The sequence below is a fragment of the Pelophylax lessonae genome (assembly GCF_965119305.1).
Source record: "Pelophylax lessonae genome assembly, chromosome: 10".
Classification (NCBI taxonomy): domain Eukaryota; kingdom Metazoa; phylum Chordata; class Amphibia; order Anura; family Ranidae; genus Pelophylax; species Pelophylax lessonae.
In genome coordinates, this window is record NC_138777.1 from 175,400,118 (window position 1) to 175,413,023 (window position 12,906).

At 41.0% G+C, this 12,906-nt stretch overlaps 1 protein-coding gene across 1 annotated transcript in view; it reads right to left on the reverse strand.

Annotated features, from left to right (window-relative positions):
• ATP6V0D1 (ATPase H+ transporting V0 subunit d1) overlaps positions 1-12,906 on the reverse strand; it is a 163,126-nt gene that overhangs the window by 88,439 nt on the left and 61,781 nt on the right. The window contains exon 2 of the mRNA XM_082270021.1: positions 9,188-9,359. Coding sequence (XP_082126147.1) covers positions 9,188-9,359 — 172 coding nt within the window. The remainder of the gene's footprint in view (positions 1-9,187; positions 9,360-12,906) is intronic.

Consider the following 12,906-nt stretch of genomic DNA (forward strand, 5'->3'; position numbering starts at 1 on the left):
CACGACAGTCCAAATCCCTACGGCAACTGGCGTTATGGAGAAACCCCTCTGTGTCCACGAATATAACCTTAACATGGGAGGGGTGGACCTTAACGACCAGCTTTTGGCGCCGTATTTAGTTGCCCGTAAAGCCAGACACTGGTACAAAAAAGTGTCTGTTTACCTTTTCCAATTGGCTATGCTGAACGCCTTTGTCCTATACAGGGCGTCAGGACGAACTGGACCCTTCCGGGAATTCCAGGAAGCGGTCATCCTTGCCTACCTGTACCCAGGAGGCATGCCTGCCCAACTTCCCCTTCCAGATGCAGTGAGCCGGCTGCATGAGAGGCATTTTCCTTATGCCCTCCCGAGTACCCCTACCCAAATACGACCCCAAAGACGATGTCGTGTCTGTAGCAGGCGCGGATTTAGGCGTGACACCCGTTATTATTGTCCCAAATGTCCTGACCATCCTGGTCTCTGCATCGGGGAATGTTTTGAGCGCTACCATACACTAGTGGAGTATTAGTGTAGGGTACAGCACGACACAGTGTAGGGCACATAAACACAGGGTCTCGAAGGATGTTGGATGTCCATCGACATTTTGAGAGACCCAAGCTGGAAGAGAAGATCGCAGAAGATCGCACTCCCTCCCAAATCAAGAAATAAAGGAACAGTTAGAAAGTAAAATAAAAGGATCCAAAAACTGTTGTGGTGTCAGTAATTTTATATGTCCTTCTACTCCTTCCTACTATACTTTTTTCAATGTCCTTTGTTTGTTTTTTCATTCTTTTGTGACCTGTTTCTCTTGCAGGTAATTGTCGGCTACCACGCATTGATTTTATATATTCTGACACAAACAGCGTTTGCGCTCAGCATATATGGATACCTTTGCTGATAGCAGCTGTGGTGATTTTCTGATTTCAGCACTGCAGTTAAAATCTTATTTTGGTATATGTGGATAGCGCCGTGTATACCCATCATTAAATTCAGTGGGTGGTTGTTTGGGCGGTTAATGATGAGAATCCAAAATTTTTTGTTGTGTCAGTCATTTTATATGTCCTACTCTTCCTAATGTACTTTTTTTAATGTACTTTGTTTGTTTTTTCATTCTTTTGTGACCTGTTTCTCTTGCAGGTCCCTCGTCGGCTACCATGCATTGATTTTATATATTCTGACACAAACAGTGTTTGCGCTCAGCATATATGGATACCTTTGCTGATAGCAGCTGTGGTGATTTTCTGATTTCAGCACTGCAGTTAAAATCCTATTTTGGTATACGTGGATAGTGTCGTGTATACCCATCATTAAATTCAGTGGGTGGTTGTTTGGGCGGTTAATGATGAGTAATACTACGCATTATTCCTGTGCTGATTTCTGATAGGTTCTCTTTTTTTCCGTTCAGCCCACAGGCTGCATGAAAAAAAAAAACCTATATGCCAAACAAGGACCAGCAATGTACTGGTACGTTGCTGGACTTTGAGTGGTTGTACCAGGATGATGCCTGCAGATTTAGGCATCATCTTGGTATCGTTTTTTACAGCCAGCGGTCGGCTAACATGTAAAAGCAATCCTAGCAGGTAATTGGCCGCTAGACTGCTTTTACATGCAGTGGGAGGGGTCTCCCCCCCCCCCCCACCGCCGCCTTCCGCAGCCTTCCGTGGTTTTTCTCGGGCTCTCCTGTCCCACCGGTTAACCCGAGAGTGCAGCCGGTGGTTCAGTTATCTAACCATAGAGCTAATTGAAGATTAGAATGGCTCCAATCATCTCTATGGCCTAAGATGCCGGAGGCTACGAGCATTTCATGACTTCTTTTTCGCCAGAAATAAACAGGGCCATTGGGAAATTGGGAAAGTATTTTATCACACCAATTTTGGCGTGGTCAGATACATTAAGGTCAGAGGAGAGATCTAGAGTATAAAAGACCCCAATTTTTTTAAAAAAGAGTACCTGTCACTACCGATTGCTATCATAGGGGATATCTAAATTCACTGTGATAACAATAAAAATGATTTAAAAAAAAAAAAATTAAAGGAAAGGTGTCAAAATAACATAAAAAAGCAAAAAAAAAAAAAAAAAAAAAAAAAATTGAGCCCCCCCCCTTTCCCCCCGTGCTTGCACGCAATGGCACACGCAAGCGTTGGTCTAGTGTCATATGTAAACCGCAATTTCAGCATGCATGTGAGGTATCGCCGCGATCGCCAGATCGAGTGCAGTAATTTTTGCAGTAGACCTCCTCTGTAAGTCTAAAGTGGTAACCTGTAGAGACTTTTAAAGTTTTTAAAAATGTACGTACGTTGTTGCCGCTGCGCAGGCGTGCGCAATTTTTAAAGCATGTCATGTCAGGTGTCTATGAACTCGGCATAAGATCATCTTTTAAATTTTACCAAAAAAATTGGAATTATATAGTGTATTTGTGCAATAAATTAAAAAAAAATGTATTTTTTTCGCAAAAATTGCGTTTGGAAAATCTGTGCGCAAATACCGTGTGACAAAAAAATTTGCAACATCCCCCATTTTATTCTATAGGGCCTCTGCTTTAAAGAAATATATAATGTTTGGGGGTTCAAAGTAATTTTCTAGTAAAAAAAAAATATTTTTTCATGTAAACAAAAAGGCACAGAAAAGGCTTGGTTTTCAAGTGGTTAGAAGAGTGGGTGATGTGTGGATAAGATTGAGCATAAAATGCCGGGACAGTTCAAACACCCCCCAAATGACCCCTTTTTGAAAAGTAGACACCCAAAGCTATTTGCTGAGAGGCATGGTGAGTCCATGGAATATTTTATATTTTGCTACAAGTGTCGGGAAAATTATTATTTCTTTTTTTTTTGTTGTTTTTTTACAGAAAGTTGTCACTAAATGATATATTGCTCACACATGCCATGTGTATATGTGAAATGACACCCCAAAATACATTCTGCTGCTTCTCCTGAGTACAGGGATACCCCATGTGTGAGACTTTTTGGCAGCGTAGCTGTGTACGCGCCCCCGAAAACCAATCCACATCTTCAGGTTTTCTAATGGCGTAAATTGCTGATTTTACCCCTGACTACCTGTCACAGTTTCAGAGGCCCTGAAATTTCAAGATAGCACAAAACCCCCCCAAATGACCCCATTTTGCAAAGTAGACACTCCAAGCTATTGGCTGAGAAGCATGGTGAGTCCATGGAATAGTTTATATTTTGCCACAAGTTTCGGGAAAATAATTTTTTTTTTTTTTAACACAAAGTTGTCAGTAAATGATATAATGCTCACGCATGCCATGGGTATATGTGAAATGACACCCCAAAATACATTCTGCTGCTTCTCCTGAGTACAGGGATACCCCATGTGTGAGACTTTTTTGCAGTCTAGCCGAGTACAGGACCCCGAAAACCAACCTCCACTTTCAGGCTTTCCAAGGGCGTAAATTGTTGATTTCACTCCTGACTACCTATCACAGTTTCGGAGGCCCTAAAATTCCAAGATAGCACAAAACCCCCCCAAATGACCCAATTTTGCAAAGTAGACACTCCAATCTATTTGCTGAGAGGCATGGTGAGTATTTTGCAGCTCTCATTTTTTTTGGAAAATGAAGAAAAAACAGGAAAATGCATTTTTTTTCCTCTTTTTTCAATTTCCAAAACTTTGTGACAAAAAGTGAGATCTGCAAAACACTCAACATGCCTCTCTGCAAATAGCTCAGGGTGTCTACTTTCCAAAATGGGGTCATTTGGGGGGGTTTTGTGCTATCTTGGAATTTTAGGGCCTCCGAAACTGTGATAGGTAGTCAGGAGTGAAATCAACAATTTACGCCCTTGGAAAGCCTGAAAGTGGAGGTTGGTTTTCGGGGTCCTGTACTCGGCTAGACTGCAAAAAAGTCTCACACATGGGGTATCCCTGTACTCAGGAGAAGCAGCAGAATGTATTTTGGGGTGTCATTTCACATATACCCATGGCATGTGTGAGCAATATATCATTTACTGACAGCTTTGTGTAAAAAAAAAATAAATATATATATATATATATATTTCCCGGAACTTGTGGCAAAATATAAAATATTCCATGGACTCACCATGCCTCTCAGCAAACAGCTTGGGGTGTCTACTTTCCAAAATGGGGTCATTTGGGGGGGTTTTGTGCTATCTTGGAATTTTAGGGCCTCCGAAACTGTGATAGGTAGTCAGGAGTGAAATCAACAATTTACGCCTTTGGAAAGCCTGAAAGTGGAGGTTGGTTTTCGGGGTCCTGTACTCGGCTAGACTGCAAAAAAGTCTCACACATGGGGTATCCCTGTACTCAGGAGAAGCAGCAGAATGTATTTTGGGGTGTCATTTCACATATACACATGGCATGTGTGAGCAATATATCATTTACTGACAGCTTTGTGTAAAAAAAAAAAAAATATATATATATATATATATATTTCCCGGAACTTGTGGCAAAATATAAAATATTCCATGGACTCACCATGCCTCTCAGCAAACAGCTTGGGGTGTCTACTTTCCAAAATGGGGTCATTTGGGGGGGTTTTGTGCTATCTTGGAATTTTAGGGCCTCCGAAACTGTGATTGGTAGTCAGGAGTGAAATCAACAATTTACGCCCTTGGAAAGCCTGAAAGTGGAGGTTGGTTTTCGGGGTCCTGTACTCGGCTAGACTGCAAAAAAGTCTCACACATGGGGTATCCCTGTACTCAGGAGAAGCAGCAGAATGTATTTTGGGGTGTCATTTCACATATACACATGGCATGTGTGAGCAATATATCATTTACTGACAGCTTTGTGTAAAAAAAAAAAAAAATATATATATATATATATATATTTCCCGGAACTTGTGGCAAAATATAAAATATTCCATGGACTCACCATGCCTCTCAGCAAACAGCTTGGGGTGTCTACTTTCCAAAATGGGGTCATTTGGGGGGGTTTTGTGCTATCTTGGAATTTTAGGGCCTCCGAAACTGTGATTGGTAGTCAGGAGTGAAATCAACAATTTACGCCCTTGGAAAGCCTGAAAGTGGAGGTTGGTTTTCGGGGTCCTGTACTCGGCTAGACTGCAAAAAAGTCTCACACATGGGGTATCCCTGTACTCAGGAGAAGCAGCAGAATGTATTTTGGGGTGTCATTTCACATATACCCATGGCATGTGTGAGCAATATATCATTTACTGACAGCTTTGTGTAAAAAAAAAAAAAAAAATATATATATATATATATTTCCCGGAACTTGTGGCAAAATATAAAATATTCCATGGACTCACCATGCCTCTCGGCAAATAGCTTGGGGTGTCTACTTTCCAAAATGGGGTCATTTGGGGGGGTTTTGTGCTATCTTGGAATTTTAGGGCCTCCGAAACTGCGACAGGTAGTGCAGAGGTGACATGAACAATTACGCCATTAGAAAACCTGAGAGTGTTGATTGGTTTTCGCGGTCCTGTACACAGCTAGGCTCCCAAAAAGTCTCACACATGGGGCATCCCCATACTCAGGAGAAGCGGCAGAATGTATTTTGGGGTGTCATTCCACATATACCCATGTCATGTGTGAGAAATTTATCTTTTAGTGACAACGTTGTGTAAAAAAAAAAAATTAAAAAAAAAAATTGTAATTTTCCCGAAACTTGTGGCAAAATATAAAATATTCCATGGACTCACCATGCCTCTCAGCAAACAGCTTGGGGTGTCTACTTTCCAAAATGGGGTCATTTGGGGGGGTTTTGTGGTATCTTGACATTTCAGGGCCTCCTAAACCGTTATAGGTAGTGAGAAAATGCAATGAAAAATGTACGCCCTTTGAAATTCTGATGGTGGTGATTTGTTTTCCGGCTCCCGTACACAGCTACGCTCCCAAAAAGTCTCACATATGTGGTATCCCTGTACTCAGGAGAAGCAGCAGAATATATTTTGGGGTGTAATTACACATATACCCATGGCATGTGTGAGCAATATATCATTTCAATGACAACTTTGTGTAAAAAAAAAAAAAAAAATTTTTTTAGTCATTTTTCAAACACCTGTGACAAAAAAATAAAATATTCAATGAGCTCAACATGCCTCTCAGAACATTCCTTAGGATGTCTACTTTCCAAAAAGTGGTAGTTTGGGGGGGTTTTGTACTGCCCCGCCATTTTAGCACTTCATGAAATGAGATAGGCAGTCAGAAATTAAAGCTTCGTAAATTTCAGTATTTACACCATAGTTTGTAGACGCTATAACTTTTGCGCAAACCAATAAAAATACGCTCATTGATTTTTTTTTTGTCAAAGACATGTAGCTAAATATATTTTGGCCAAAAAAAATGACATAAATTGAGTATATTGGATATTTTTTAAAAGACAAAGTTGAAAATGTCATTTTTTTGCAAAATTTTCGCTCTTTTTTTATTAATATCGCAAAAAATAAAAAGCGCAGAGGTGATCAAATGCCACCAAAAGAAAGCTCTGTTTGTGGGAAAAAAAGGACGTAAATTTCGTTTAGGTACAGCATTGCATGACCGAGCAATTATCAGTTAAAGTCACGAAGTGCCAAGTTGAAAAAAGGGGTCTGGTCCTTTAGCAGCCAAATCCTCCGGGGCTTAAGTGGTTAAAGGGACCATTTTTTTTCTTGCTAAAAAATTTAATTTTTTTGTTTTGTTTTTGGTGTAGATGTTAGATCAGAGGTCTTTTTGACCCCAGATCTCACATTAAAGAGGACATATCTTGCTTATTTCCAATACAAGGGACGTTTACATTCATTGTAATAGGAATAAAGTGGTAAAAAAAAAATGTTTAAAAAGGGACAGTGTAAAAATAAATAAATAAAAAGGTAAAAGAAAAAAAAAAATTTAAAGCGCCCCGTCCCTCCGAGCTCGCGGGCAGAAGCAAACATATACGCAAGTCCCACCCACATATGTAAACGATGTTCAAACCCACACACGTGAGGTATTGCCGCAAATGTTCAAGCGAGAGCAATAATTCTACCCCTGGACCTCCTCTGTAACTTTAAACTGGTAACCAGTAGAAATTTCTAGAGTGTTGCCTATGGGGATTAAGAACCAATCTTTGTCACCATTCCACGAGCATGGCAATTTTGAAGCATGACATGTTGAGTATCTATTTACTCGGTGTAACAGTATCTTTCACATTATAGAAAAAAATTGTGCTAACTTCACGGTTTTCTTATTTTTAATTAGAAAAAGTGTATTTTTTTCAAACAAATTGCTTTGTAAGACCGCTGCCCAAATACAGTGTGACAAAATATTGTATTTTATTCTCTAGGGTCTCTGCTAAAAAAAAATATATATATATATATATATATATATATATATATATATATATATAATGTTTGGAAGTTCCAAGTAATTTTCAAACAAAAAATACTGATTTTAACTTGTAAAAACAAGTGTCAGAAAGAGGCCTGGTCCTTAAGTGGTTAAAAGAGGCACATGTAAACTTGCACCTCCATCCCTATATTTGGTGCCAAGTGTCCACTGAGAGTGTACAAGAAAGTATTTTCTTGTACAGCACAAGAATCATCTTCTTTGGTCTGCTGGTCGAGCTACCACTGAGCCCACAATGAAAATTTGCCTTTTTCCTGCAGTCCTCGCTTTTATATATCTTACATTGACGGGTATCACTCCCACAGTTCCCGGTGGAGACATTTCCAGACAGCCCCAGTCCTTAGCACTAATAATAATGTCCTAATATCTCAATTGGTTTTATTTACAGATTGCGTCTGCTCCTGAGGAAGTGGAGCAATTCCATAAAACGTGTCAAGCACCCTAGGACGCAATTTTATGTTGTAATTATGCGTTCAGATTTTTTTATTATATTCACTATTGCCCACTATATATCAATATCCTATTGTGATCTTATACGCAATCCACTTCTAATTTTATATTCCCATGGTAGTGTGCTATGGCTACAATTATATCTCTGATGTATGTATTTACCAGATGAATAGATGCAATCATGATATGCTATCTATACAATCTGCCGATTAAGTTATGAAATAAAACACTTGTTTTTATAGTATTTTTCTGTATATGGATTAATACTATGTTCATATGCATCATATACCATCTGTGAGCTACGCACCTCATTCAAAGTCCCAAACTTCCTCATTTGTTTGATTGTTTGGTCAGAGACATTTACACCAGTGGCCTGCTGGGGTCATTTTGTAGGGCTCTGGCAGTGCTCATCCTGTTCTTCCTTGCACAAAGTAGCAGATAACGGTCCAGCTGATGGGCTAAGGACCTTCTACAATCCTGTCTAGCTCTCCTAGAATCTTCTTCATGCTCTTGGGACTGTGCTGGGAGACACAGCTAATCTTCTTCTGGCAATGGCACGCATTCATGTGCCATCCTGGATGAGTGGGACTGCCTTTGCAACTTCTATAGGGTCCAGGTATCACCTCATGCTACCAGTAGTGACACTGACCCTAGCCAAATGCAAAACTAGTGAAAAACAGTCAGAAAAGAGGAGTAGGAAAAAAATGGCAAAGGCCTATACCTGTAAAACCATTCCTGTTTTAGAGGTGGTCTTTTTGTTGCCCATTTAGTGCACCTATTGTTACTTTCCTTACAACCAAAGCAGCTGAAAACTGATAAACAATCCCCTCTGCTACCTAACTGACCAGGACGATATCCCAGGAGTTTAATTGGCTTGATGCTATACTCTGATTAAAAAGTGTTCCTTTAAATATTTTTTAAGCAGTGTATATATATATATATATATATATATATATATATATATATATATATATATATAAAGGAGTTGTTTAAAACAACCCCAGCCAAAACTTTTTTTTTCTTTTTCAGACAGACATGGGAACAGTGAATACTTTTTTCCAGTTTTTATTGCAGTCTACGACACCACTGTGGTTTTTCATCTCACTTCCTGTGACATCAGAAAGAAATTAGGGAAGCGACATCATTGGCACAATCTGGCAGAGGTTGTAATACATCCTCATTTTAACTAAAAAAAAGTGTTTTGTTGTAGTCTGTGCCCATAGAATAGATTTCCTATCACTTCCTGTTCCGTCAGAAGGAGAAATCTCAAAGAGAACAAAGACAGCAAATCCCTTTTCCACTCTGTCCACAACTAAAGTAGGGCACGGCTGGAGCAGGGCTTTAATAATCTAAAATACCAATTAATATGAATGGGTGCTCAGTAACAATACAAAAAATGCACAACAACATGATTATATGGGGTCAAGTGTTGGCCTGAGTAAAAAACTTTGCTCTCTGCTTACGTAATGAAATCCATGAAGCTGGCGAGTGGTTCATACGATTGGTTCCTCATGTGTCTAAACTCCACAACCATCTTCTCCTTCAGTTTGTCATCAATGACTGACACAGCAAGCGGTGAGGCTTCATTGGCCAGAAACGTGCCATAGTCTGTGCTCTGAAGATGTAACTTGAGATCTGTGTGACAGAAAATAAGAGAAATCAAAAAAATGAAGATGAAATTTCAAATTAGTTTCCAATTTTCTTTGAGCGGATTAGTACTAAGACCTTATTAATTTTCAATATTTTTTTTTTAAAGGCGAGGAGGACTGGAATAATCAATGTGTTCTATATAATCATGTTTTTTTTTTGTTTTTGCTTTTTTTCTTGGCGTTACATGGCAGCTTTATTGTTCCTAGGAACTAGGGATGCACTGATCCGACTTTTTTGGACCCGATACCGATATCTGGCGTGGTGAAATCGCCGATACCGATCCGGAGCTACACATAAAGCAAGCAGCTGCAGTACAGAGCAAAGCCGCTGCTTCATGTGTACGGCTCCTCCATTCACAGGTGGAGTGCATCTGATATCACTCTGCCTGTGGGCCGGACCTATACAGAAAGTAGCGGCTCCCATCCCATACTACTACTGCACATAGTAAGGGATGGCTGAGCCGTTACCAAGCAAAAACCGGATCGGCCAGTGGATCGGCCAATGTTACCAACCCCCGATCCATCTAAAGTGGCCATATCGGCGCCGATATCTGATCCGAATATCGGATTGGTACATTCCTACTAGGAACCTTGTAGGTGGTCCTTAGGGAAACATGAAGACTAGGTAGAGAAACGAAGAACTACATGCAGAAGAACCAAAGATTAGTTAAAAGACACAGTGGGGTTGATTTACTAAAACTAAAGAGTGCAAAATATGGTGCAGTTATGCATGGTAGCCAATCAGCTTCTAACTTCAGCTTGTTCAATAAGGCTTTGGAAAAATAAAATAAAAAAAGCTGAGATTGGTTTCTATGCAGAGCTGCACCAGATTTTATCAACCCCAGGCCAAATGGGTTCTGGACACAGTGAGAGTGGGCTGAACTGCCACAAGCTGATTGGGAAACAGACAAACTAGAGTGACATTGGTGTGAATCGGGGACCATCTCAGGAGTGAGCTGGGAGGTGTTGTGTGAGAGGATTGCCAGAGCGGGTGAAGGATCGCTAGACTGTATGTGTTTCGAGGGACTGTGAGTACTGGGGTAAGGTGACCTGGAGGCACTGCAAGTACTGAGGATATAGAGGGCCATGAAATAAGTGATCGGGACCAAGAAGAGAAGATGCTCAGGACCATGTGATCAGTGAGCAGTGGATGCAGGGGGCTGTGTGACCAGCGAACAGGAATAGAGGATGCCAGGGCCAGAGGCCAGATGATAAAAAGCAGGGAGGGGAGGACGCTGGAGGCCATGTGACCAATAAGTGGAAGAGGAGAACGTCAGAGGCTGTTTGATTAGGGGGGATGTGGGAGCTGGAGGCAAGGATGCAGGAGGCTGTGTAACCAGAGAGTGGGTAGGAGGAGCAGACACAGAGGGCCAGGTGATGAGCAAGAGAGAGAGCAGGAGAAGATGCCAGAGGCCGTGCGATCAGTGAGCGGAAGGAGAGGCTGCTAGGGGGCCCTGTGATCAACAAGTGAGATCAGGAGGAAAGACCCCAGGGGCTTTGTGAAAATTGAACAGGACATTGAGGGCTGGGCTCTCAGAGAGCGGAAGCAGGGGCAGAGAACACCAGGGGCCGTGTGAACAGTAAGCAGAAGCAGCAGGAAAGGACACCGGGAGCTGTGTGATCAGTGAGCTGAAGGAGGTGGGCCTTGTGATCAGTGACAAGGATCAGTATGAAAGGACACCCTGAGCAGTGTGATTAGGAAGAAATGACACTGGGGGCCATACATGATGATATGCAGAGCTTTTTCTGATAGATGAATGCGTAATGGAAAGTGGGACCATATCCTATTATATAACAACGGTGTAGTAGAAAAATCTCAACATATAGATAAGCCCACAACACTAGCAGCGCTAATAAGCATACACAATACTATGCTTATACAACATCAAATGTCAATCCTGCAAGGAAGGAATGAAATAGAGTCTCTGGTTTATATCTATTCAAAATCCAGTAAGGCTTAGTCCAAACATAGGGAAGGGTGTGAAGGATCTCTCAATCATCCACTAGGTCTCCACCAACCACCGGTGCTCCCCCCTCTCTCTGGACACTCACCAGATACTAGATCAAAACTCTCCCTTAGACAATAAACCCACCCTGGGTGGAAGTCCTTTACAACGAAACGCGTCAGTGCGTGTGTGCGCGGTCGCCTATTGATGCCACACTTGGCCACACTACATGTACCTGGTGGATACGGGACAGTAACAGCGGTGGTCATAGGGAGTGCATGACTTTGCTAAATGCCTTCATTTCAGCTTTTTCTTGTAAGTAGAACCTGGAGAGGAGTGGGGCGAGTGTGTTTTGTTTTACTGTATTAAAGTGTTGCGGAATTACGCTATGTGCCCCCACTCTATTTATTTGCATGATATGGTGAATGGAATACTTTCTGAAGGCTACTAAATGTCATATGGAATTTGGATCCAAAGAGCTTGGAGATACATCATCCGAGGATCGGTTTATTGTCTAAGGGAGAGTTTTGATCTAGTATCTGGTGAGTGTCCAGAGAGAGGGGGGAGCACCGGTGGTTGGTGGAGACCTAGTGGATGATTGAGAGATCCTTCACACCCTTCCCTATGTTTGGACTAAGCCTTACTGGATTTTGAATAGATATAAACCAGAGACTCTATTTCATTCCTTCCTTGCAGGATTGACATTTGGTGTTGTTTAAGCATTGTATTGTGTATGCTTATTAGCGCTGCTAGTGTTGTGGGCTTATCTATATGTTGAGATTTTTCTACTACACCGTTATTTACTCTTTATTATATACTGTAGCAGCAGCTGCGACCCATACATTCAGGGTTCTTTTTGTATAATTGCATCTCTTATATAATTTGAGCGCTGGGTGAGTTCTGCACATCTGAAGCGCCCATTGTGCATTTCCTTCACTCCATCTTATTATATCCTATTATATGCTGCTTACTGAAGTCCTGCTTTGGCATTGAGGGCTGTCCCTCCTCTTTTTTGGCTTACTTCCTAGCAACTGGGCATGTTTATTAATGAGGGTGTCTTCTCCAATTTGGTTTTAACATCTGCACTTTCCGATATTATTTCGGGCAAATTGAAAATGTTCATCGTTTCTGAAGAAGTAGGCTTTCACTTGTGAAACGCATTGAATGTGAAAATGTGCGGGGACCTGGCTGGGTTTTGTGGATCACAAGACGCATTAATAACATCCTTTGGCAGAAAAATCAGTTTACATATGTAATGAATTATATGAATTTAAAAATGTATATTTAATGGTTTTCAGGATCACATGACCAAGCCAGAGCATGTTTAAAAAAGGTAAGTATACAGATCTTTTTTTATACAGGGTATACAGGATAGGTGCGTGAAAGGGAACAATTTTAAGAATGGTTAAGCCCTGTTCATACCTGAGCGTTTTTCAGCTCGTAAAAACGCCCAAAAATCAAAATCCCATTTATTTCAATGGTCCCTGTTCACATGAGCGTTTTGTCGCTTGAAGCTCAAAAAAGTACATGAGCTTCTTTTTTGGCAGATTACAGGCGTTTTTGTTAGAGGTCAATGCCTGCCAAACA